Source organism: Cibotium barometz, chromosome 22 (assembly GCF_041138505.1).
Source record: "Cibotium barometz isolate CiBa-2024 chromosome 22, ASM4113850v1, whole genome shotgun sequence".
Lineage (NCBI taxonomy): Eukaryota > Viridiplantae > Streptophyta > Polypodiopsida > Cyatheales > Cibotiaceae > Cibotium > Cibotium barometz.
This window is the reverse complement of record NC_141067.1, coordinates 25,725,509-25,753,482: the sequence shown is the minus strand read 5'-3', so window position 1 is coordinate 25,753,482 and position 27,974 is coordinate 25,725,509. Positions and strand designations below refer to the sequence as shown.

General features: G+C 38.8%; 1 protein-coding gene across 1 annotated transcript; it reads right to left on the bottom strand.

Moving 5' to 3' along the window:
- Positions 1-11,015: 11,015 nt before the first annotated feature.
- On the bottom strand, positions 11,016-11,663 carry LOC147626446 (uncharacterized). Its single transcript, XM_086816926.1, has 4 exons — positions 11,575-11,663; positions 11,395-11,484; positions 11,228-11,312; positions 11,016-11,112 (listed from the first exon to the last, which is right to left on the bottom strand). The coding sequence occupies exons 1-4, from the start codon at positions 11,646-11,648 to the stop codon at positions 11,062-11,064; spliced, it is 300 nt and encodes a 99-aa protein (XP_086673052.1). The 5' UTR covers positions 11,649-11,663; the 3' UTR covers positions 11,016-11,061.
- Between the last annotated feature and the right edge of the window lie 16,311 nt (positions 11,664-27,974).

Sequence of the window (27,974 nt, the reverse complement as noted above, 5' to 3'; positions counted from 1 at the left end):
CTCAAGACTAAGTGCATCAAAAAAGTTGCATTACTGACTCTTCATACAGTGACGCCAAAGGTAAAGGGGGCAAAGTGCATCTTGCATCACATTGGAGGTGTAATTGAACACCACACCATGATGTGTCCATCAAATAACATGGCGTTCCTGTTGGTGAAATTACTCCTGGCCAATCTCTAACGTCCTTGGCGAACCTGTGGATAATCTTGGTCCTGTAGAGAGTAGTACAACATTTCCAATTCACAGGTTTGCCCCGGCATTTACCCAATTGGTCGTCCTTCCTTATGGAATCTAGTAGATAATCGATTAAGAAGTACTTAGTTTTTTTGATAGTTCCTTGATTAAACATCCAGTTCTTGTACTTGGTATCGAGTAACAATCTTGTCACGAAGTTTGAGTAGTAGATTAGTGCGAATTAATCATAGATCGAGTCTTATCAATCAATATCCAGTTTCTCGTGCTTTGGGTGCTAATCATTCGACTGCTACCTAGCTAGATAATACTATTTTGTTCAAATAAAAAAAAGATTGTTGTTACGTTATCTTTGTACAACCTCTATTAGCGGCCCCTAATGCATAAGAACAAGCAGAGTGAAAACTTCAAGATAAACTTTGTGTCACTAGAGAAGCACTTGAAAAAGCAAATATATGTACATGTGTTTTCTACATATGAAGAAACTGTTAGAAATATTGCATCTCATATGGGAATATTTATTGTCTTTCTGACATTTTATTTGTTTATCGTCCAAACTTTGTGGAGTCGGGCAATTCCCATTTGTGTGTATATAAGTGACCCATGTCCCCCATTGTAACTTCACCTACTCATTGCTAATCAAGTCAAGCATTGTTCGTCTATCTCGATCCCTCACTCTTGTCTCTCTTCCGTCGTGTACTTTGTGATTCCGCTCATGCAAATCTGACATGGTATCAGAGCTTTTGGGTCATTGATCCTCGAGCACACGTAGGAGAAGTTGAGAGCAAGAGTTGGAGAAGGTTACATCCATACAAGGTGGCGAGGCGGCCTGCGTGACGCGACCCCAAGACAAAACCGGGAGATCAAGCTTGCGTTTCTACTTGCAGGCTGTATTGGCGGGCTAGAACATCAAGGCAACGCAGCACAAAGCTTTGCAGCCATTGTGGGGGCCTTGTAGGCGGCAGAGCTGAGAGTCGGTAGCCACCAAAAGGTTTGTAGCAGGCAGTACAGCAGTAAGAGCAAGATCGTAAGAGCTAAGTACAAAGCAAAAGGAGGCTACAACCTAGCAAATCAGGCAAAAGAAGGTGGCGTGGGCACAATGCCGAGAAAGGAGGAGCAAAGTGGGCAGGCAAGTGAGCTTGACTGGCTTGCGTTCTTCCTACAGCAGCGCGTGCTTGAAGGAGAGCCAAGCACTGCCGACAAGCAAACAAGGGGGCAGGGGCTACCCAGAAGTAGCACCAGTATGCAGTACAATCGTTGCCCCAAAACTTAATTGCACTGGAACTATTGCTGATGGGCGGCACCATCATGTGCAATTCTCATGACAGAAAAGAGACGGCAGAGCGGTGCGTTCCTTCTCGATGCTCACGATCTTGTTGGCATGCAACTTACATTCCAAGAGCTTTGTTTTTTCTCATAAGCATGAAGGTCAAAAGTCTCCCTTCGGAGAGATCCCATTCCCATGCGAGCACAACTTGAGACGTGAGCGGGTGCTCGAGATGTAAGAGCCGGTCACAATGGGGCAAGCCATCGTTGACATAGGCTTTAAGACTTGTTTTTTTAGGCATCATTAGAACTTTGTGTGTTTCTCAAAATGGGTAAACAAGTGTTGGGCTTGTTCATACCAATGGACAGGATTGCACAATCCAAATGTTTGCGATTTGGATTTAAGGACCATGATCGTCATGCTCAAGCAGTTTCCAGAGGATAGTTTTCCTAGTTTTCAATTGGTCATCTCGGAAAGCATGGAAGAGCTCGATGCTATGGACATACGACAAGCCATATGGACCAGGGTTCCCATATTATTTGGGTAGTAGTGACACCCTTAATCTCCATCAGGCTAGTGGAGCAGAGGGAGATCGGGAGGAGTTGATCCTAGCGCATAACCATAAGAGGAAATCCCCTCACATGCTTTAGCTAGAGAGAGGCACGTGACAGGAGAGGGGGATAACTAAAGCTCCCATTAGATGCATTGGACTCATGTGTTGGAGTTCAAGGAACATGCATCTGGCAAGGAACAAGCTTGACAACACTATGGACGTGATTTGTTCGCAATTCATTGTTAGCAGACTATGGACAGGATGTGTTTCAAGTTCATTGATTAGAAGGATTATGGATAGGATGTGTTCTTAGTTCATTGTTTGGAGGTTTTTGGACATGATGTGTTCATTGTTCAATGAATGGGGAATCATGGACGTGGAAGTGTCTACAATTCATTGTTCTATGTGGCAGCTAAAGCTCAAGATGGCATTTTGTTGAAGACAAGTTGTTTGGTGCATTTTTCGAGGTGTATTCGGTATTGGCCCCGATATTGAGGTGTCCATGGTTGCATCTACATCGACTTGGCCTTCTTGTCTATGCCCACTATGAGCTATAGAGGGGGTGTTAGAAATACTGCATCTCATATGGGAATATTTATTTTGTCTTTTTTACATTTTATTTTTTTATCCTCCAAACTTTGTGGAGTCGGGAAATTCCCATTTGTGTGTATATAAGTGACCCATGTCCACCATTGTAACTTCACATACTCATTGCTAATCAATTCAATTATTGTTCGTCTATGTCTCTCCTCACTCTTATCTCTCTTCCATTGTGTACTTTGTGCTTTCACTCATGCAAATCTGACAGAAACTCCATGCCATGTTCATTGCCTCTTTGTCTATGTTTGTAGGCCGATTTAGACCACAAGAATGAGGCTGTGGAGAAAGCATCTGCTAGTAGAGGTTTCTTGATGGGTGTGAAGTTAGGGAACTCTACCACAATGATTATTCCACAACCGCTAAAGATTCTTCTATATGAGGACAGTATGCTGATTATGATGAAAATTTTCCCAGGGTGTGGCCTTGGATTTGAAGCGGACCAGTCTGTTGTTGGTCTATTTATATTAACTGCATACCATGTATTTTGCTACTGTTATGTATGTGTCAAAGGCAAGTGCATTGCAGTTGGTTGTACAACGCCATACCCAAAGAAGTAAAAAAAATGGTGGTAAGGAAACCACTTGGTCATGCCATGCTTGAAAAGAAAGGTAGAAACCTATACTCTTTAATTGGTTTTATTTGATAGTACTGCTTGGATTTTTTAATACTACATTTAAGCACGTGCTATATGCCAACCCATTGGAAACCGGTTGAAACCCATTCGCAGTGCTCTAAAGCTATTACAATGGGTGTCAATCTAGTGATTGAAAACCATTCATTAGGTAAAATTTGGACTCAAAAAGGGGCCCTCTAAGAACTTCCATGTCATCTTTTTCTTTAAAAACGAGATGATGCTAATTTTTTGCAAATCAGACCAAAACTTGTCGCAAAGATTGTGGATTGAGAATCTACTCTTTAAGTTCTTTCCAATGATATATAGCATGATGGGGAATTTTGCATATTCAAAAAGTTTCCTAATTGGTGATGACATGGTATGTTACAATTTTGCATATTCAAGAAGTTCCCAAATTGGTGATGATGTGGCATGTTACATGCCACATCATCACCAATTTGGGAACTTCTTGAATATGCAAAATTTTTTATCATGCTATATATTGGAAAGATATCAAAGAGTAGATTCTCAATCCACAACCTCTCCGACAAGTTTTCGTTTGATTTGTAAAAAAATTAACCATCATCCCATTTTTTAAGAAAAAGCTAACATGGCAGTTCTTAGAGGGCCCCTTTTTTAGTCCAAATTTTGCCTAATGTGTTATGCTCCAAATATGTAAACTGGTTGTCAGTGGTGGTGGACTGAAACCAATAGTCCAAAACCCTTTCAAGTGCCCCTTCTCTTTGTAAACTTGTCTTCAACTAATTGCCATTTGTCATACTCTCAATCTGTAAACTGGTTGTCAACAAGTTGGAAGCCAGTTGCCATTTATCATGCTCTCAATTTACAAAATGGTTATCAAAACGAGTGGTTATAAACCCTTCCAACCCATAAACTAGTTTCAAAGGGGTTGGAAAACAAGGGTTAAAATCCATTATAGTGGCCCAGTTTATAAATTGGGTTTAAATTAGTTTTTAAGTTAACAACCAGTGTTTATATAACTGGTTTTCAACTTATAAACTAGTTTTAACCAATGGGTTGGAAACCCTTACAACCTATTACATCGTTATCAACCAATTGAAAACCTATGGTAAAAAACCCATAGAGATGCCCCAACTTAGAAACTGGTTTTCAACCAGTTGGACAAACCATCAACCGATTTGCAAAGCTCTTTGTTAAAAATCACATGCTTTTCTCCCAACCTTGAAATAGGCTAATTATTGGGTTTAAACCAATGGCTAGAAATTTATTGATGAATTACCATGTGTTAAAGTGATTTGTGTATGTATTCTTCTAATCATTTGAAAGATGTGCTGCTACTAATGAATTTCAAAATGTGCAGGCTACACTTTAGCACTATTTTTTAGTAGGCAAGGAGGGGCAGAAGTAAGACATGAAGATGTTGATCTGAGTGAGTTTGTGGAGGATAGGCTTCATTTTTTGGATGCAAAGGAAATCCCAAAGCAAATGTCTCGTGTGGGAAGAATGCCTGCTGAGTGTTTTTTGATCTCCATCATCATGCTTTCACATGATGAGACCACACTATTGATTCAATAAGTGTTATCATTGTTGGCTTAGAAGAAGGGGAGGGAGACATCAACAAGGAACCAAAGAGCACCACTCTGAGAACTAAGTTGAGTGCAGGAGACCTATCACCCATGAGGCATGATGGAAGCTCTACAAGTGGACACAATCACACTGGCACAGAAACATGGCAAGCATGTACTAACTGCATGACTCATTATAGGATGCCAAAAAGGAAGGGTTGTGTGATGATCAAGGTGAGCTAAATGTTCAACTATCACCCGTGAGGCAAGAAGAAAGCTCTCCAAACGAGCAAGCTTTTACTAACCATGTGGCAAAAAGGAAGAGTTATGATGATCAAGGTGAGCATTATTTATGAGTCATCTAAAAAGACCCCTCAAAGACCCTAACCACTGTCCCTAGTGTGCTGGCCACTTATATTTTCTTTTTCTTGTAGTTGAAGAAACTTCACCGATGTGACCTTGCACCAACTAGCAACAAACAGGAAGAAGAAGAAGAGAAAGACTGATGTTCTACTGCCCTCAAGGGATGTGAAAGAGAAAAAAGATGGTATACTTCTTCATGAGAAACACAACTGCAACAGCTGGGTTTGTAGAGGGTGAGAACAAAGAATCCAGAGTTAGAGATGATTAAGCATTATGTGAGAATGAGAACAAAGGTACTATTGGGCTGAAAGAAGCCAAACATTTAGTTGGTTGAACCTCAAAACCTAAGGGACACAAGCAATGCATGTAGACATCTGTAGTAGCAAAACACCCTCTTTTTTGCTCCTTGATACCACGATTAATATATTTCAAGATTCATTTCGCTAGTATCCCTCCGTAGTCCTCTTTTTTTGTCGTCTCTACTCTTCTATAATTCTATCTGTGCATTGTTTCCTTCTTTTATCCATGTCTATGTGTATTATGTTGCTCATGAAATTTAGTGCTCAGTGACTATGTATTATGTAGCTTCGATGATTCAATTCTCTTGAATATTTAATTGTATGTACATAAACATTGTCAAAATGAAGATTTTATAGATTTGAGGTAGGGGGTTAGTTGAAAAAACATCCTTATTGAGATTGAGCTAATTCCTAAACTGGAAATGAGAACACTAGCTTTGCAAATGAGAACATTAATCCTAAACTATAAATTCTAATTAATCCAACATCAACACATGGAGACACTCAAGTACTCAGTAATAGTAGTAGAAATGGTGCACAAAGAAGAAGACTTAAAAGAATCTCAATACTTCGAGTCTAATTTATACATACATCTAGTTTTTTTCTATCATTGATTTCATCATATACTGTATAACCATACACCGTACTTTGCAAAGACACATAGTTCATTGTCAATATGGTCAAATCAAGGCATGGAGAAATCACATTACATATGGCAAGAATAGGTTACTTTAAGCACACTAGACATGGTGGAGGCAAGAATCGATCCAATAGTCTTCTAAAGTTACATCAATGGAATTACAAGAAATTGTTTCATAGAGCACAACAAACATTGAAGTCCTCATGATTGACATGTGCAATACAATTGATTAACAAAGAAAAGCAAAAATGTGCTTGGAATCAGTCATCTGCAAAAGAGCTCCATGAGTTGTGGCATCATCCAAGACTCAGGGTTGGGAGGAGGTGGGCTTAATCTTCTTCAGTGGTCTTCCTTGAAGTCCTCATGATTGACATGTGCAATACAATTGATTAACAAAGAAAAGCAAAAATGTGCCTGGAATCAGTCATCTGCAAAAGAGCTCCATGAGTTGTGGCATCATCCACCAAGACTCAGGGTTGGGAGGAGGTGGGCTTAATCTTCTTCAGTGGTCTTCCTTCTTATTCAACTTCGTCTGTCTGGAGATCTATTCTTGGCAGTTGCACCTCTGTAGGAACAAACCGGCTCTTTTTTTTCCCTCATTAGATATCTTTTCCCATAAGAAGGCAATGTCTTTGGTTCATTAATTCATGCTGCAAAAGCATGAGTTGAGTATGATAGGTAGTAGGGGCATATTAGTGCTTGACATCCATGCCCTTGACCAAACACCCATAATGCAAATTGTTTCTCCACCAGCACCACTTTCTCAGCATTTAAAGAGACATCATATCCACCACAAAACCTAGAGAGTACTTTCAATGCGAATAAAGGAAATTTTGAATTGTTTTTTGAGAACTTTTTATGAAATATAATGATATGCGCATCAAAATTGTAATCATCATGATTCAAGTCAGCTTATTATCAATTATAAGAAAGTGTCATAAATTTTATGTACCTTTTTGATGATTCAAATGTCTTATATATTCAATGAGACCAGCATCCTTTAAACCCCCAATTGATTTTGAACTACTAGCACTGAATGATCTTAAGCCTCCTACTCTCTTCAAAAAATCAACATCATATACAAAAACTTGGAAGTAATGTGATACGTTTAATCGACAAAATGTACATAAATCAAATACTAATAGCTTAAAAACAAATCAGTACTGTTACCTATTAATTTTCATCACCCTCAAGCATGGATCTCATCCACAAAGGGATCATAGACTTACTGTCTTCATGTACAGTAGATGCTATATATTTTCCCATATCTATCAAACCAAGATGGTCTATAATTACTACAGCCTCCTCCTCAGAAGACAATTGGGTTTCATATGTCCTAAACATGTCCTTTAATATCTCCTTTTGCTACCAGGAAGATACTTGGAGTCCTAGACTGCAAAATCAACTAGGAGGTGTTTGTTAACTCCTTGCTCTACCCACCCCATGTCTGCTTCACTATAATTTGCTAAAGCAACCAAGCAATAGTCTTCACACATATTAAAATGATGCAGAATGTCTGTTAATAATACTTAATAAAATTAGTCTACCATAGTAAAGCTGGGAAAATAAGGAAGTGACAAGTCGCCCTTTTCATTCTCATTAGGTGGACTAGCTTCCAATGGGATTATACTCATAGGTGCTGCATCGACTTCGACAAGGGATGTACTAGCTAGAAACGTCTCCTTTTTTTGCCTCTATTCTCTCCTCTGCTAGATTGATAGCCACCTCTTCCTCAACTCCATCATCCTCGATTGGAACTTGAATGCTTGGTAAATTCTCTATCTAGGGCTCAGAGTCTTTAGAAGGAGATGTAGGTAACAAAGAAATCCATAATTATATTGGAGAAGGTGACACTTCTTTGTGTGTATTGGGAACTTCTCCTCTACTGTACTGCCACACTTGGGGATATTTTTAAGACAACGGATGATCCTTATTTTTATGACTTTGTCTGTTGCAAAATCAAATGGATGAACATATTGTTCACCAATCATAAGTCACGATATTTCCAAAAACAATCTCTTCATAATCTTGCTCCCGATCATCGAGAACAATCCTAGAAGTCTTGATGATGTTCTCAAAAGGAAATTCTTCTTTGAGCATTAAAGACAATTCATGAGCATGGTGGTGGGCACGTGCATTGTATAGGAACATATATATCTTTTCTGCGTAAGACTCTTCCGCCTCATCATCCTATTCCAAGAGAATGTCTAACTCATTTTCCAACATATCCAAAGAAACATTTTAGTCAATTAGGACAAGCACTCTTAATATACAAGGGGTTAGTACCAAGCGATACGAGGCTTAGGTGATGCGTCCCGGCCCCTTGTCACTTAGTACTGAACCCAAAAATAAAAGAAAACAAAAGGGGGCAGTATCAAGTGATTAGGGGCTAACGTGATGCCTGCGAGTCATTAGGGAAAAAGGGAGCTCATTTTGGGGCCTTTTACGGTTTGGAAAAATAAGCTCTCAACCAATGAACAGAGGGCCAACGTAACGTTGGAAATTCACAAAAATAAAAGAAAATAGATAAAAGAAACAATATTTTATGTAGGTACAAGCGTGCTACATTAATGTGGAGATTGGTTTTTTATTCTCACAAGATCTTTGGACATGAAGATAGAATCTAGTCTGACATTTTCTCTGACAAGGGCCTTCCCGCTTCCACCTCCCTTTGAACTTTGAATTGTTGTGCTGCCTTTCCTTCGAAAGGTCTACCATTCTACACCACTACCTCATTGTGCAGTAACCTCTTCTTTTCCAAAACTGCTCCCTTGATCCAGTTTGGCTTAGAGTAAGATGTTTCTTATCAACTATCTGTCTGCCTACTTTCTCTTACTTGAAACTTCACTTTGTTATCTTGTTTACATTACTTTGCTGTGGTTACAGATTCACAAGGTATCCATGGTGAATAAAAACTATGGTCGTTCTTGTGGAAGACGCTCTGTGGATGATAATGCTATGAAGGCAGAATTATACCACACATCCTTACCCCGTCGACCTGCTTCTTCTATTTCTTCGGTAGAGAATTCAAGTACAGTCAAAACGGAAGGAACTTGGGAAAGGTTTACTGTTTCGAAAGGAGCATGGGTGCTCATGCAACCTAGTAAAAGAAAGAGACCCCAGACAAAAAATATTTTCTTGGCATCATGGAAGGGAAGAGTACGAGATTTTAAAATCACCAGAGGAAAGATATCGGTGAAAGAAGTTTTGATTCAGCATGTGTACATGCATAAAGAACTTGTCTTGCGAGACTATCCAAATGATCTTCCGCAACACAGGCCTAATTGTATATTTTTCTATTGTGGTTTTGTTTTTTATGAGGTGCATGGCTTTTTAAGACAAAGCTTTCTTTCTTTGCTTATTGATATTCTTGTGTTATTTTATTTCAGATTTATACCCTTCATCGTATGAGACATGGCAAAACATCGATTGTATTCTGGGATTTATAGATGTTTTGCATGGATCGATAGGAGAACAACAATACGAAGGTCGATGTGCAACAGAGCTAGCTCAATCCGGTATATTTTTTACTGATCATTTTTATCAGTTGCTGGACAATGCAAACACACATGGTGTGTTAAGAAAACAAGACCTTCCAGCATGGAATTCAGTGGATTGGCCTCTCCCACATTTTAGTGTTACAGAGGCATATAGAGCCAAGCTTTTCAAAGAAGTACAGAAAGCTCTTAGGCCCAATATTGCCACAAGGATAATAAAAATTTCTTTGTGCATGCCTCTCACAGTTTTTGTAGACTTGTTTAATACCTTTCCAGTGAAGGTTTCAAAAACAATGTTCACAGTTAAAGCAACAAGTCTGGCATGCATGCCACAATTTTTGGATAAAGGTTGGGATAAGAAGACATGTAGTTCAGTGTTTTGTGAGGTTGTCCAACCTTCTATGCAACTGAAGTACATGGTTGCATCACAAAATTTCATTTTTTCTTTTTATTATAAGCGCAGTCGAATGCTAGGTACAAAACTAGTCCCTATGGATCAAGATGAAGATTCTTTTGGTGCAGAAAATAAACTTCTTGATATTGATGTTGTTGAGAATGGTGATGTGCTAGTCAATATCACATTAAGACAATGCTGCTCCCTAGCTCAATTGCGCAATGACATTCTATTTGAGACAGAAGGTTCTATTTCAAAGGACTTTTTATTTATCTACAACAATAAGAAGGTATACCATGTGACTTATCCTAGTCTCATTAAGCACTGCTATTAGTTTACTTTACCCTATTGTTTCATATTGCTTTTTTGCAGGTGCTCAAAAGAAGAGAGAGATCAATAAAATGCAAAGACATTGAAAATTTTAAAATTGAGATAACACAGACTCCATAAACAAAGGTATTATATTCAGAAATGTAAAATTCTGTACAGAAGTGTTTAATTACATATGTAGAACATATTCTTGACAACAATTTTCTATTTATCTACAGGTTGATCTAGAGGCTGCTCTACATGGTCCAAGCTCACCGTATCATCTTTATTTGGAGAATCTACTTTCTGTTGCTCCATCTTGTCGTGTACAGTCTCTTGGTGCTGCTCCATTGTCTCCTCTACTACCCTTGGAGCATCTGTTTGCTGTTGCTCCATCATTTCCTCAATAACATCAGCAGCAACAGGTCCTTGTTCTTGTGGCTTCTCCTCATCAGCACTAGGTCTTTGTTCTTGTGGCACCACATCTGCATCATCTGTGTCATCAAGGTGTATGACACCTTCTCGGACTTTAGAGCTCTCACCTAACTCGACAGTAGCTGGTACAATAGGTTTGGGGAAGGCATACTTTAAAAACTTCCAAATTATATCAGCTCTGAAACTATACACATAGCTCGAGTTGAAGCTATCTTCTCTCATCTGCAATGAGATATGATGATTTAGAACACTTTGTACCAATATCAAATTTTTTGAAGCTAAATGAAAATTATTTTTTCTTACAAGCTCTGGCTGTCCTATCTCAAAATAGCTTGAAAGTATATATTTGGCACTAATCAGCACTCTCCAGCCCACAGCTACTTGAATCATCTTGTTGTGGTGTCTGGATAGTTGGAAAGATATGTTAGAAACTGTTAATGTCTGAACAAAATAAAATTATTCAATAAGTTCAAAGGCATAGCATGAAATAGACATCAGTAGAGGGAGCAACTTTCTACCTCTAAATCTATTGGCTCTATTGAATCCAAAAGATTGACATTAGGAGGACACTGATCCAATGCATCTAGAAGTCTTCTAATACAACTGCAATACATATAATTCAGTTAGTGTGCATTAAATCCAAATAATGAAGTTTAAAGTTAAAAATAGCACACAAACCACTTACAATTTAACCTCTCTGTGTGTGTTTCTAAGAGAGTTGAATAAAAAGCATTGCTTCTGCTGGATGTCAATAGAAGCAAAGCTCCAGTGGTCACTGCATAAGGAAAAAAGCATTAAGAAATCAAAGGCTACAAGAGTACTCAATCTTGAAGGAAAATCCCAAAAGAAGCAGCCACACACATACTTGTTATGGTATGGAAGTAGCAAAATATCAACATGATCAAAATCACAGTGTCTGAACCAATTGGAAATATCCATGGGAGTTTCCTTTGGATCTCTCAACTTGAAGGAAATTGCAGGATCAATAATATAAACTGTATGCTGTACAGCATGGTTCAGCCAGCTTCTCATCATGCTACATTGGACAAAACAATAATTAAGGTAAGGTGTAAGGGAGGAGGTACAATAAGGATTGTTTTGCAAACAAATGTAAAATAAAAGACACTTACTAGAGCATTGCAAGAATGATAGTATCTGAGCAATACTCATTCTTATGAGCCAATGCTGCCAAGCATGCTCTTGTCAAGTCAAAATTATTCTCTGAAAAATCATCTTCAATATGGACAACTATGTTAGGGCCCAGCTCCTGCAACCTTCTCTGTATCTGTAGCTCCATCTGTACAGTCTCCACATTTATAGCAGACTTGGATTCCTCTATTTGCTGCTTCAGTGACTCCTCATAAGCAGCTTTCCCTCTGGTGCTCATTGAGTGGGTCACTTCAACAACCTTCACCTTGTCTGCCTTCAATTTCCTTGTAGGTGGAATTAATAATATGTCTCTCATTTTTATGTCCTGCCATTCCACAGGATGGACCAGCTTGTCATACCTCCACCTCACTCTGGACAATGTGTTGAAGTCCTTGGCCATCAGAGTTACCCTGTGAGCATGGGCTGCTACAAGCATTGCATCTTCAAAGTACTTCTCCAGGTAATCCTCTGCCATTTCCTGTAAGGAAAGAATGGCAGTCCTGTTCCACCTGAAACCAAGGTGCCAGCTATCACAAATTTCTCTCACTAGCCTCTGGAAAGGTGCCTTGGGGATTGCAAAGCCTATAGCTTTTTGCTGTTTCCTGATCTCCTTTAGCACACCAGCAGAATGCTTTAACCTCTTGGACTTCTGCTGTAGCATGCTCATTGGCTTCCCCTTCCTGCCATGTGCAACTCTTCCTTTTGTAGGCACACTAGATTCCTTGACATCAGCCCCAGCTGCTGCTGCTGCAAGCCCTGGCCCCTTGCCAGTCCTCCTTGCAGTTGCCTTGGTTCTTGCCATCACTCTGAAAAGGTCCATATAAAACAATAGTAAAAGATTAGAAACATGGAGAACATAGAATGATTAAAGAAGGTGATGACAACTTGGATGAAGCAAAATTGAACAATTTGCAACAAAAGGCGATTATGAAGATTTGAAATTTGTAACAGCTCAAAATCGCGTTTTTCTGCAAATACTTGAAACAACATGCTATTGCATTCATATGATGAATTCTCTATCTTTCCAACTATAAACAATATGTATTGTGTCTATAGAAGAACTATGCAGGCTTGAAATGGGTGGATGAAGAAGCATTTTAAAATTTGCAACAAAATGCGATTTGAACTATTTTGAGATTTCTAAAATACCCTCCTCGCGTTTTGCTGCAAATCCTAGAGACAACATACTTTAGCATGCATTTAGTCATTTCAGTGTGTATGCAGCTTGGTGCAACATGGATTGAGCCTATAGACATCAAGAAGTGATCAAACTCTCATTCAACAGGGCCAAATAAAAAGTCTTCCTACTTCTACATGCAGTGGAGAAAATCTAAAAAATGCATATAGTATTTATCATAATATGTAACCTACATCACATCAATCAATTCCTTACCCTAATATACTATTAAACAAGAAGAAGAGGAAAAAGATTTTCTTACTAACCTGGAAGCTATCTGCAAGTGTTCTGTGCTGATGATGAGTATCCTGTGCTGGGTATGAATCTCTGCTGCTGGTCTGGATGCTGATGGTCTGGAGTAGAGAGGTAGAGATGCAAGAGAACTGAGTTAGGAGAGTAGATTATTACAAAATACAAGTAATGGAGTTATTAATACCACACGTGTGAGATATAGTCGTTTTTTAACACGTGTGGGTCCCACCAAATCTTTTGGGATTTTAAATTTGTGGGTCACTTTTTGCCTTGTAAATTGTGCCAATCATGATTTCATAATTAGATCCATTAACACTTTTCCCTCCCCGTATTCCATCCCTGCCAGCACCCTCCCATCATCCTCTTCTCTCCCACCTTGACCACTTTCTACCCAACACACTCCATCCACTCTGCAACCTGTCTGAAGACTACTACCATTACCAGATCTCCAGGTTACCAGTGCTACAGCTCAGTTTTGGAAGAGAGCAGGACAATCTCCAGGGCTATTCCATCAGTATGGAAGAGGAAAAGAAAGGTCAGAGATCTATACCATTTCCAATGTTTTCTGACATATGTTTCTTCCATCTGTAGAATTCTTAAATCTCAGTGCCTAGAAATCTGGCAGATCACCCTAGGATTTGATTAGAGATGGATATGAGTAGGATATAGAATTTTGCAACAAAATGCGATTAGACAGGTTTATGTTTTCCAAATGCTCCAAATCGCGTTTTGCTGCAAATTCTGATATTTGTTCTAGTTTTTCTTTTTTCTCCTTCTTTTAATCTCTTTTGCATTGGGGAATTCCTCCTTGCATCATTTACTGTCCTGAACATTGTGAGATATCCCTAGCATTAGATTGGAAGTGGATGTCAGTAGAAATTCAGAATTTGCAATAAAATGCGAGGAGAACACTTTACATTTTTCAAATGGATCTGCATCGCGTTTTGTTGCAAAGTCTTGTGTCTCTTTTGGTTTTTACTGTTTGCTCATTGTTTTGCTTTCTATGTCCATGGAGATGTCTTTCTTGATGATGAGAAATGTTTCTGCTTTGGAACAGTTGATCCTCAGGCCCCTCCTTTCAAGAGGAAGTTGGACTTCTCTGCTGCTATACTCAGACCACAGCAATCACCAGGTGATTCATGTGTGCTGATGAAGAGTTTTGTTTGGTGATATCCTATACATTATCTGATTGCATATGTGAGCATATAGAATTCATGTTATATAAATTTTGCTTCAGGCAAAAGCAAGAGACTAGAGCAGAAAGCTGAGTCTTCCCTTTCAAAACAAAGGGAACCAGAAGAGGACAAATCTCCAGATTTGCTCCTATTTGACTTTCTTCACAAGTGCAAGGCTCAAAGGAACTTCCACATATACCACAGTATTTTCAACAGGGAGTTCACTATGAGCTCTCTTTTGGACCATCACAGAGATTTCCTTTCAGACCATTGGGATACCTTCAAACAACTGACAGAGGCAGGAAGGATTGTGGAAGGTGAAAAGGTTTTTGTGCATTTAAATCATATTGTCTCCATTGACAAGCTGAGGTACCATGTGAATAGAAGGTTTGACAGCCTGCCTGAGGAATATAAATTCAGTTGTAACTTGCACACGAGAAAGTGTAGAGTGCTTGAGGAAAACATGGCATTCCTTATGTACATTGTCTTCCAACAGCAATCTCTAGAAGAGCAAGGGCAGGAGACTGAAGAAGAAGATATATCTATAGCAGAGGTAAAAGAGGATATTCCTATGGCAACAGATATAGCAGAGCAGGAAGAAGATATCAACCTCGAGGATGAGGGGCTGCAAGTGGCTGCTCTTGACCTTGTTCAGCTAAGGACTGAGACTCTTAGGGCAGCACAGCCAGTTGAAGACTTTGATGTTCAGAGCAGCAACTATGCAGTGCCCATGCTTCCAGGTGTCTTGATTGGTGGTAAAGATTATGTTTTCCTCCATGATATAGAGTGTATGTTCAATTTGAGGGAGGACTATGCCATTTCCCTTATTGCCCAGGCTTCAAGGCTTGACAAGGAGGTTGGCATAGAGGATGACCATTCACTGCTAGCTTTGGAAACAACCTTTGATCCTGCAGAGGCCCTTACTATTTGTTTCAAAGAGGCTGAAAGTTTCCAAGAGCCAGATGAAGCTGCCTTCCAGCTCACCCAGGAAGCTATGAATCTCTCATCACTTCATAAGGAAAAACTTAAAGAAGAGGCTGGACTGGAGGGGAGAGGAATAAATCTTTGGAAAGATGAACTTCTTGTTGCTGATGAAAATGAGAGGGTATGATATTATTACTTCAAATCAAATACTTTATGTTGTGTTTAAATGTTTTGTAGTTATGTATCATTGTCTCACTATAATCTTTTGATACATGGCAGCTACAAATTGAGGATGACACATTCCTCCAGAGATCAAGTGGAAGCAGGCCAGCTGGGTTTGGCAAAATGTCAAGCCTAGCTCATTATATTCATGATCTAGGTAGTGCTAAGATCTTGATTTACCATAGGCAGTTGAGCAACAATGGAGAAGCCATTGTTTACTTCTTTAAATGTTTGTCTAGGGTATTAGGTGGACATGATCTTCCATGGCAAAAGGAAAAGATCATTTTAATAGAGAGGTTGTCCGCCATAGATATATTTGGGGATTATGTGAATAAGCAGGCCTCTAGGGCCTCTTACTTTTTGTCTTACACTTCTTATGCATTAGCATGTGGTGTTAAGGAGCCCAAATGTCTAGAGGGCTATGGAAAACACAAGCTCATAAGGTTTCGAGAGCCACCCATGATTGCATCAGGCCACACAATCCAAGAAGAAGAACATGTGGAGATAGCTGAAGACAAGGATACCCCTCTCAGACAAGCAACAGAGGCAAGCATTGATAAACAGAAAGTCGACATCAAGCCAATAAGGAAGAAAAAGAGTCCAATCAAGTTCAAAAAGAGAGTTCCGACTCGCAAGCCTTGGGAGTAATAGGATTTAGTCATCAAATATAGCACAAACATTATGTTGAAGTTGAACTGATTTGTACAAAGTCTTTGATCCTCATCAGTTCCTTGTCCTTAGACACTTCAGTACTCTTCCCACACTCAAAAGCTTCTAAAAGTGTTTGACACTCAGTATTTTATTGGTAAGGATCAACAGTATGTCTAGCATAATTAAGTAGTATTGATTGAATTTTTTGTGTGTTAATATATGGATGTATTGATGCTTGTTAATATAGATCACATGTTTCACAAAAGACTTACTTTTGATGGAGTCTCAAAACATATAGGCATTACACCAAGAGTCACTTGTTCCATAGAATAAAAATCTATTGATTGAGTTTGAAAACATGTGGACATAACACCAATAAGTTACAAACTGCTATTCATGTTTACTTGTCCATTTATGGTTTCTAAATATCTTCGAATCCCTCCACTGTCTATGTCTCTCTGCTGCCATTGAATTGTCCAAAGTTTGTCTTCGTCTTTACTTTTGGGCTAGAATAAAAGCAAGCTTGACTTTGGAGCTAGCAACTTTTCTTTTAGCATGCAGCCTTTGTAGAATGCCTCGGTAAAACCATTGGAAGACTTCCTTCAGACTATTTGCCTTTTGACTCCCTCCATAGTGTTGTGTGTGTCTGAAAAATGCATTACGTGCCATGTAGTGAGACTTCTCCATGCCTTGGGTAGACCAAATTGCTGGGCATCCATACTTTTTGACAAAATAGGGAAGGTGGTTGTAGATGATATGCTGTTTTCACAAAGACATAAGAATGCATAGTAAGTTATAAAAGAAAAGAGGATCACACTTAAGTAAAAAAAAGAAGACATCACTTTACCATGTAGTGAGTTATATTGCAGGCTGTCCATGCGTCTTTCATTGACTTCCCAAAATGTTTTATTGCCTCTTCAAAGTTCTTGTAATCACTCTTTGTCCATGTTACATTGTCACAGAACATGAAGAGTTGATCAAGAGACCTCCACACCTCTGCCTTCACATTTCGTGCTTCCCCATCTGCCTCATGATCTTTCACGGCATTATGGACTTGCTTCCACAATCCATAACTAATCCTTGAAACTGTTTTACCTTGCCTTACTTGCTTACTATTGTGTTTGGGTCGAGACAAGAATCTTCTTGCCTTAACACCACCAATAGAGGGCTTGATTGGTACCTCCTTGCCATTGCTAGACTTTTTAAAATCCTTTGTGATATGAACATCACCTCCATGCAGACCTATATCGGATAACACTTTTTCCAATGCATGAAGAGCATCCTTTCTATTTCTTTCGGGACGGAGTTTCCAAGCAAATCCAATATACAAAAATACCAATTTCTCAATAATTCGACATAGAGCATGCAATGTGCATATGTGAACATTACATAGTGGAATGTCAAGAATGGCCTTGAAGTCAGGGTCAACTTTATCTCTATTAGGTGCTCTCTTCCACCATTTAGAATCCATTACTTGCGCTGATTCTTTGCAGTAAAGACAAGGAGACTTTGAGTTACCTCCTTTACTAACGTTATACATGCACTTAAGTGTTTTAAGATCCCCCGCCATGTGCCACTCTACTTGAAAATCACCTTTTCCTGCAACATGGAGATTCTCTCCTTGCACCTGTCTTTTAATTATTCTTGGTATTTCCGTGTGGTGAAACACCCAATCTAGTGTTTCATGGTCTTCTGTCTTTACCTGTGATTATACAAAACAAAAGTCTTACTATAAAAGATTTGAAAACATTGACTAAAATCAAGTACGAAATAAAAAATGATCATACCTGGAATGAGCCCAACCACCATATGTGTTTCTCCGACTGCACACTAAAATACTTCGAACTCGCTTCATTCAATGATGTATCAAGTGCTCCATTCATCAATGTGATAGTAATCCTTTCCATTTTCTTTTCCTTTACAACCTCACACTCATCCAGTTTGATAACAAATTTCAAAATGCCTTTGCACTCTTCAAATGTTATTCCATAAAACTCGACCATTCTTCTTTGAAGTTGTTGTAGATCTACAAATATATTGTTCCAAGGGTCATACACGGTGGTTCCTTTAGCACCATGAAATATATCTTCAATATGGATATATGGTCCAATAAACTCATCTATACTTTCATTCAAATGACCTCTTATCTTCCACACTGTTGCTGGATTTGGCAGTAAAACTCGTTTAATCCTTTGATCTCTCAAAGTTGAGGATATCGCATGGAAAATCTAACTATATCCCTTCCTGCTAACTCCACTAACATCAAGAGCCTCTTGGATTGTAGTACCATCAACTTGATTATTGGATATAAAGTCCTCTACAACATTGCGTTTGATTGTTTTGTATTTTTTTTCTTCAATCAAACCTTTTGCTACACCACAAGAAAGCAATCCTTTCATTTGTTTAACTGGAAGAAGGTTGGGATCCATATTTTCTTTTGCAGGCTCCAATAATTTCCTATAGTAACAATATAGTAACAACACAATATGCCTATATTATTCAACACTTCCAATCCTGTTTTGCATTAATGGACAAAATACATAGTCATTTGAGAGTATTTTTGAGTTTAAAAAATAAAAAATTACAAACTAACCTTGCTTCCTGAATTCTTCGCTTGCATCCACCAGTCCCAGCCTTCAAATTTGCAATGTTTTTAATCTTCCTACTTCGTTGTCTGTCTCCAAGCATGGTTCTCTTCCTTCTTGATCTTGTTAACTCTTTTTTACTCTTTGAATGCTCCTCAATTTCATTCTGCAACTGCTGCTCTAATTTTGCACGAATAGCTATCTCTTGAATCCTGGCTCCCTTTTCTTGTAGGTACATTGTTTTATATGTTTCTGCAAATGCAGACTGTGCTGAAATATAACCAAGAAGTCCATTTTGTCCATCGCCCGCAAACCTCAATAGTGTGGTTGGATTGACAAATGGAGGTGTAGAGTTTTGTACTAGACATTTTGGATATATACTTCCATCACACCATAAGTCAATATGTTGGAGCCCTTCTCTTCTCATATTTTCCCGTTGTTGAGCATTTAGCACCGTATCCTTTCGTCTTTTTTGTGCTGGAGCATACTGTTCTTCTAAGTCGATGTGAAGATGATATAATCGCTTCTTCTGAGATTGTACTTCACTAGTATCGGCCATTTTTGTGCTTCTGAGGTTGCAAAGTTGGCTTGTCAATCTCATAGTCTTTTTGTAACATGAATTGTGGAAGTGTGGCGGTATCCATACAATCATTAAGTTCAGTGATGGATTCTTTATGAGAGGCCTGCACACGTTGTCAAAAGAGATGCGAAATCTTCGAGAAACAAAAAAAATTAAGGAGATATTTAATGCAAAATCGTGTTAGTTAGACAAAAGATTATCTTATTCTTTTCTGAACTGACAGTTCAGTGGTCCTTACTGACAGTTCTGAGCCACGTTTCCATATTTTATTATTTTTGAGATCTTTTAGGAGAGAAATAAATCGAAAAATAGTGAATTTCTTACAGGGCCCCAAAATGAGCTCCGTTTTTCCCTAATGTCCCTACAACTTGGTACTGACCCCTTCTGTATAAAAGTAGAGAAAAGGGGGTTAGTACCAAGTGATAAGGGGCTTATGCAATGCCTGTGAGCCCCTTGTCACGTACTGACCCCGAAAAGAGGATCAGTAACAACAAGCTATAAGGCACTACAAGAATACCTACTTTGGCAATGGCACGATCTATGGTGATAGGGAAGCTTGACACCAATCAAGGTAGAGGTTAGACGGTGGCTCTGCAGAGCAATGATGGTGATGGTGATGACGATGTTGAGGGACGACGCAAAGGGTAGAGAGCTCGACACCAAGGGTTTAGGAAGGGTAGAGAGCTCGACGCAAATGAATGTCGCCAAGGAGATTCAGGCTGTTATATTATACCCACATGGTGGTCTTAGCACCACGCGTGTGGTGTGTCCTGATTATAAGTGGCATTATAAGGTCTCGCACATTTTTCAAAATCCCCTTATTACATGATAAGGTCTCATGCATTATAAGTGATATTATAAGGTCTCACGCATTATAAGGGTGAATGTTTTAAAATCCCGTTGTTACATATAGGGAAAAAAGGGCATAATAGAATTAACCCTTCAAATAAAAGTTTGGGGTCACCATTCAAAAATGTGCCTTGTATCTTGTGTATGCATCCTTGTGTATGCATCACAGTTTACAAGGATATGGTTCATTAAAACATTATATAATTTTTTTCTTTCTATAAGGTTGTTGGCAATAGAGGTAAATTTTTTTCTTTTTGTAAGGTTGTGTGTGTGTGTGTGTGTTCAAAATGAATTTTGTGAGTGTTTTTGTGTGTGCATTAGAGAGAGAGAGAGAGAGAGAGAGAGAGAGGGAGAGGGAGAGGGAAAAGCATGCATGCAGTTTGATTAAAAGCTTCAGTTTGCTTGTGGAGATAAAAGAAGAAGAAAGGGTGATGTCGATGCAGAGGGAAGACACGAGTTTTTGTGTGTACATTAGAGAGAGAGATAGAGAGAAAAGCATGCCTACAGATTTGATTAAAAGCTTTAGTTTGCTTGTGGAGATAGAAGAAGAAGAAGGGGCAATGGCGATGTAGAGGGACAGTGCGTAGGGCAAATAAGGCGATGGCAAGGAACTCGACACGAATGAATGAAGCTCCCAAGGGACATAGGGGTTATTATAGACCAACATGGTCCCGTACCACATGGTCTTTGCACCACGTGTGGTGTGTACTAATCATAAGTGGCATTTATAAGATCTGACACATGAATGACTTGTCAAGATGGTAGGTACTCACTCCTTTCCTCTCTTTTGCATGTGTTTGATTTATTTTACCTCTGACAAACTAGTACAAAATAGTATCACAGTGCCCTATTACTTTTTCCTCATCATGACTACATCTGCCTCCTCATCGACCCCCTTAAACTCAACCAACGCCATCGTCTCTACATCCATTGCATCTGTGGCTATTTTGAGAGTTTTTAACCTAGGAAAGAGGATTTATTTAGGGTTCAGTACTGTGCGATAAGGGGCTCTGGCACTCCACGAGCTCTTTGTCATCATAATAACGACCTTATCTTAACGTATCGTTGTCTATTAGGGCAATGTTGCTAACAGGGTCTGCACCAACTAATGAGGCGCTCATTGGCAGCCTATTGGCCCCATATTGCTTAGTGTATTGAACCCCGTTAGGGCCATGTTGTTCATGGGGTCAGTACCAAGTGTTAAGAGGGTTGTTGGAATCCTGGAGGAGGCCCAATATCACTTGGTATTGACCCCCCTTAGGGGCATGTTGCTCTCACGGGGTCAGTACCAAGTGACACAAGGCTTGTTGGCATCCTGTTGGCCTCGTGTCACTTGGTACTGACCCCCTTGCAGTCAGTTTTCTCACGAGGTCAATACCAAGCGATAGAAGGCTCATTGGCATCTTGCAGACCCCATTTTGCTTGGCACTGACCCCTTGCGATCATTTTTCTCACGAGGTCAGTACCAATCACAGGGTCAGTACCAGGCAACATGATTCTCTTTGGCATCCTGTAGGCCCTATATTGCTTGGTACTATATGTAAACTCTCTATATCACACGTGCATTCAAGGCCTAATTTGAACCCCTTATCTATAAATTTTTCATGAATAAAACATACCCTTTTGCTATTCAATCAGTAAATACCCCCTTCAAATGGTACCCTTATGTAGGTAAAGAATGTGTAAAAAAGGGATTTAAAAACCCCTTTTGTTGAACCCATGTGCTATGCTTACATATTTATGAGTGACCCCCCCCCCCCCCCCCCCCGAGGCTATGAATATGAATTGTTGCATTTGTGCCATAAGTGTTCCATACAATTACTACAATAACATGATAACCTACGCACTCTCAATGATGTTGGATCGTGCTAAGAGTATGTAGAGACAGAATGTAGGGATCTTGTGTTTATTATAGCCTTGACATTCCATGCCTCATCTATCTATATCACCCAACTTTATCTCCCAAAAGACTATACTAAAATATTGAGCTTGTGATGCATATGTGGCGTATGTAATATGCACAAATTTGAACACTTGGCTTGAATACCAGTGCATTGACTATATCTCATTTTTTTCCTTGAAAGAGTAATTCTCAGCAGAGTCTACAACAGATATTACAACATCTTCAGGAAAATTGGACAAGCATTCTTTGTATTGCTTAGCTTGCCACCTATACACAAAATTATGTTTGATAAACTTTCTAAGCTGATCATTGAACATTTGATTCATTGTCTTGCATGACATTTCCTTGTGTATTAACCAGGGATTTCACTGACGTAAACGAGAACATGTTAATAACATATGTTAATAACACAAAAAATCTTGTGATCACATGTTATATTCACAAAGCTTTCACAAGGGCCTAAAAAAATTATCTTTGTCGGGCATAAAAAGTTTTCTTAGGTGGCCATTGACCTGCTATTATGTGAAGATGGTAACATGAGAACATGTGAATAGCTTATTCCCATGTGTAGCCAAGCTTTTAAGGGGTTCCCAAATGGCAAGTGACCTGTTATTTTGTGAACGGTAACATGAGAACATGTGAATAACTTGTTCACATGTGTTATTATCACAAAAAATCTTGTGATCATGTGAATATTAAATCCCTGGTATTAACTCTTTCCTCTTATTTATCTTGTCATCATCAGTGGTTTCACATTCTATGTCCTGAAAGATCTTCACAATGATAAGCCAACCAACATATTCATATTCAGCCAGCCAAATTGCTAGCCACAAACAGTGCAACTCCCCATCAGACACTTCAAAACATGGAACATAGTACCTTCAACTTTGGTACATAAGATTTACTTCCATGCAATTCTGATGATCTTGTAGGACTTCTCTACAATCTTGCACCCACTTGGCTGAGAACCCACATTACAAATGACACAATCACATTGGCATGATTTGCCATACGCATTAGGAATTTTTTGAGGTCATTTTTGGGCCTTGTAAGGAAATTTGACCGGAATATTCTCTCCATACTCTTCAAAAGCTATCCATTGATATATAAAACGATAGGGTTCGGAGAAGGGACAAGATAGATACCTAGCAGATTCCTTTTTGACTGGGGAAGATTCACGTAACTCGGAGAAGGGACAAGATAGATACCTAGCAGATTCCTTTTTGCCTGGCGAAGATTCACGTTACGTGAATCTTCCCTAGGCGGCAAAAAGGAATCTGCTAGGTATCTATCTTGTCCCTTCTCCGAACCCTATCGTTTTATATATCAATGGATAGCTTTTGAAGAGTAGAATCTAAATATGTGAGGTCCGACAAATTTGGAGTTCGTTTGCAAAAATTTTATCTGGTGTCCCTTTTTGGAGGGAATATTCCGGTCAAACTTCCGTACAAGGCCCAAAAATGACCTCAAAAAAATTTTAATGATCCTCTAATCTGGTTCAAGGCATATTTTAATAATGATGAACACGTGTTATGCACAAGTGTATTGATCCTTAAGCTTGCGCATAAAGTATGGCTTTAATTTATTGAAAGCTCGTTTTGATGCACGGTGCCTATGGATGCATCTCCTTAAACAACAAATATAGTTCAACTTGCAATACAAAACCATCATAGCAAGTTAAACATTTGATTTGAAACTTGTTTGTAGTTATAGGTTTCTAGGTATATGCAGCTGGTTTATCAACCAGTATCTTATTGGTTGTTTAACATTTGTATCATATTGTTTCAAAATTGGTGTTGTCTAAAGCAAAGCTGATTTTTACCTTATATCTAATGCATGTTGCATTAATGTTCCAAATGGTATCATCGCAGTACAAAACATTGGTATCATATGTCCACCCCAAGTTGTCCTTCTGGTGTTTACTCGTTATCATACCAGCGTTCAACTAATATAATACGGGTCAGAAAATTTGCTAAATATAAAGTACATTAGAGGAGACCTTGCTCTTAAGCCAGTATGATAGCAGTGTTTAACCGATAGGCTGGTCTTTTCCCTATGGATAGTGTTAGTTACATACAGGTATCATTCCATAACCGGTATCATATTGGTTTAGGATTGGAATGATACTAGTGAAAAGGCTGTTAAGTTTGTGCTTGTTGCTATAGCCTAGGTTGATGTTGCTTGCCCCAAGACTCTCTCCCTAATGAAGTGATAGTGTACCTCAATGTGTTTTGTTCGCGCATGGAAAATTCAGTTCCTGGCCAACTGTATATTGCGAAGGTCATCACACAATATATGACAACCTTTCTCGTCACATTGCCAGCATAGCAGTTCCTCTATACTTTGCAAGGAATCTCCTCTGTACTCTGCCTCTATACTAGATAGGGCAACTGTGGGTTGCTTCTTGCTGCTCCATGTCACACCAGCACTCTCCAATAAAAACATAAATCCATTAGTAGATCTCCTATCTGAGATGCTACCTGCCCAATCTGCACCCATATAGCTCTTTTTATACACCTACTGCATAAAACAATGCATAATCAACAGTGTCCGTCAAATACCTAAGTGTACGTCATACACAATCAAGATGTGGTTGTGTGGAACCTGCATAAACTAGCTCTCTAAGCCAACAATGTAACTCAAATCAGACCTGCTAATCGTGACATAGATCAAACTCCCCACAATCTTCCTGTACATAGTGGGATTCTCCAACACAACCTGCATGTGCACTAAGCTTGCCATTTTGATCTTATGGCACCAAGATTGTCTTACAACCAACCATCCCATACTTGGACAACATGTCCAATACATACTATCTATGTGGCAAGCCAAATACCATTAGGTGTGCGAATGACCTCAATGCCCAAAAATTTATGCAGATCTCCCAAATCCTTCATGTCAAACTTCCTTTCGGGAAGACTTTTCACATGCTCAATCTCTTCCAAGTTGTCACCCCCAACAATTAGATCAACTACATAGATGGTGATTATCACAATACCCTTATCACTCTTATATAAGCACATACAAAGAGTGATCTACATCTGCCATATGAAAACCAATAGTGACAAGATACTCACCAATCTTGTCATGCCATGCTTGTGGAGCTTGCTTCAGCCCATACAAGGCCTTATGAAACTTACATACATACTCTTGGTGATGTGTATCCTCAAAATTAGGTGGCTGATCCATATACACTTCTTCTTGCAAGAACACATTTTTTACATCCATTTGATGTAACCAACCTTTAGCTGTAGCCACCCGTAATCACAACTCTCACAATCGCCATATTTGCAACCGAGGCACATATCCTTTGGCTACCAATCTAGCCTTGTACTTGCTTATGCTACCTTCACTATTGTGGTTCACCTTATACACCCACTTACATCCAATAGCTTTCTTGCCTTTAGGCAATGGCACCAAATCCCAAGTCTCGTTTCTAAACAATGCATCCATCTTCTCATCCATAACTTTCTCCTAATACATATTTCCAATAGCCTCATCAAAACATGTGGGCTCTACAACCTACACAACTTTTGCCATGTAAGCATGGTGATGTGCTACATAACCATCGTAAGTCAACCTCTACACATGATTTTTGACTCTTCTAGATCTTCGTACTTTGCATTCATGGCTTCCAAAGACTTCTTTACACCAGGTGTTCTAATTACTGGAATCTCAAGCTCCTCATCAAGTCTCATCTCCAAGCCACTAGACTATCCACCATCAACAAGATAATTCCTTGCAGAAATATCAGGCATACCAAGGGGTTCAACCACTTTCTCTTTGCCTTTATGAGATGTACCAACTACATTTCTAGGTCTGGTATTATGACACAGCCTGCCATTGCATGGTCTATAAATAAAACTGTTAGATGAGGACTCTCTTGGTCCATTCAATGACTATGATTGCTAACTTGAATTCTATGCAACCACATTTCCACTTACACCAGCCCCACAACAATATCTTTTTCAGTAGCATACTAGCTACTCATCTCATCAAATACAACATCCCTACTTACCCTCAATTCATGTGTTGCAAGATTATAACATCTATATCCATTTTGCTCAAGGGAATACCCAATAAACACACATTTTTCTACCTTTGAATCCACCTTAGTACACAACTCATTTGGCACATGCTCATATGCAATACATATGCTACTCATCAAATACAACATCCCTACTTACCCTCAATTCATGTGTAGCAAGATTATAACATCTATATCCATTTTGCTCAAGGGAATACCCAATAAACACACATTTTTCTACCTTTGAATCCACCTTAGTACACAACTCATTTGGCACATGCTCATATGCAATACATCCAAAAACTTTCAAGTAATAAGATAAATTTAGGAATTTTGGGAATTATTCGAGTCCCATTTCTTGTAGGATTGGTTGGAAACTCGGTATTTTTGTGTAGTTTGAGCTAACATCTATTTGTTGGTGCACTCTTTGTGCCATTAGATTATATGTTGACACAACTATTTGGTGTATTTGTTTGTAGTTGTATAGATACATATGTCAATGCAACAATATTGGAAGGACAAGGGAAACATGACACTAAACCTAATTGAGATTATACAACACCTTTCATATGAAGAAGATAATGTTAAATATTATCTCCACTTTGAGACATTGAAGTAAAAACATGGGCTTTATTTATTTTTCCAAAAGAATTCTAAATATCACTTAAAAAGGAACCTTAGAAATGAGAGATCTCTAAAGGGTGTGGTGTTAGAAACAACAAAACAAAAAGTAAATCTCAATGACAGTACAATGTGTTAAGTTTACGATTGATTCACAGATAAAAACCCATCTTAGACACTATATCAAGATTATAAATTATGATATATTGCTCAAATTTGAGGGACATTGAAGTAAAAACATGGGATAATAATGCCAAAGAACACTTGGAAAAGGAACCTTAGAATTGAGGGATCTCCAAAGAGTGTGGTGTTTAGAAACACCAGAAGAAATAAAATTTCAATGAGATTGTTAGATTCAAGTTTACAATTCATTTGAAGACAGAAACCCTTCGTAGACACTTTGCCAAGATAATAATTGAGTACAAATTGTATCTCAAACATAGCGTTTTCTCATGTATTGCTCCAATACATACAAAGTTTCTCTATCATAAGCTGCTTCATTTACTAAAGTGTTGCAAGTATACTCCCATTTGTTCTTTGCATAAATCCAACCAAGTAACCATGCGCTAATTGTTGTCTCCAAAAAACTTTGAAGCTCCTCTATATTTTGATTCCACATCTTTGGAAAAATCAAGTAGGTTCTGGGTGTATTCCACATTACATTGTAGAGGGTGTCATAAAAAATTAGCGTGTTATTTCCATCCAGGTCATGAAAAATTCTCCATGCTACATCCATGTTTTTGTGGTATACAAATCGATATCCAATTAGAAGATCCGTCTTTTGACATGCTGCCTGGCCTGCTACAACCTTAAACTTTTGATGGTGCCGAGGAAAGCACAACTCAAGAATGCGTCGAGTCCTTTGTAGTCTATTAGTACTCCAGGTCCATACCTCAAACCATTGCATACAAAAATCAAGGAAAGTGAATGCATCTTTGCAAATCAAATGCCAAACACTTGTATTCTCTTCCACAAGATGCATATGTTTGGCCCAGTCTGGACATACATCACCATGTTGCATCTCAATGGTCTTAAGTAAAACACCATTGAGTTCAAGTATCAATACTCTTCTTTGTTTCCTTATTGTATCTGGGGGTGGTGGAACTCTTTTGCTTCTAGGTACATGAGTCACCAATGATTGGTGCCACCT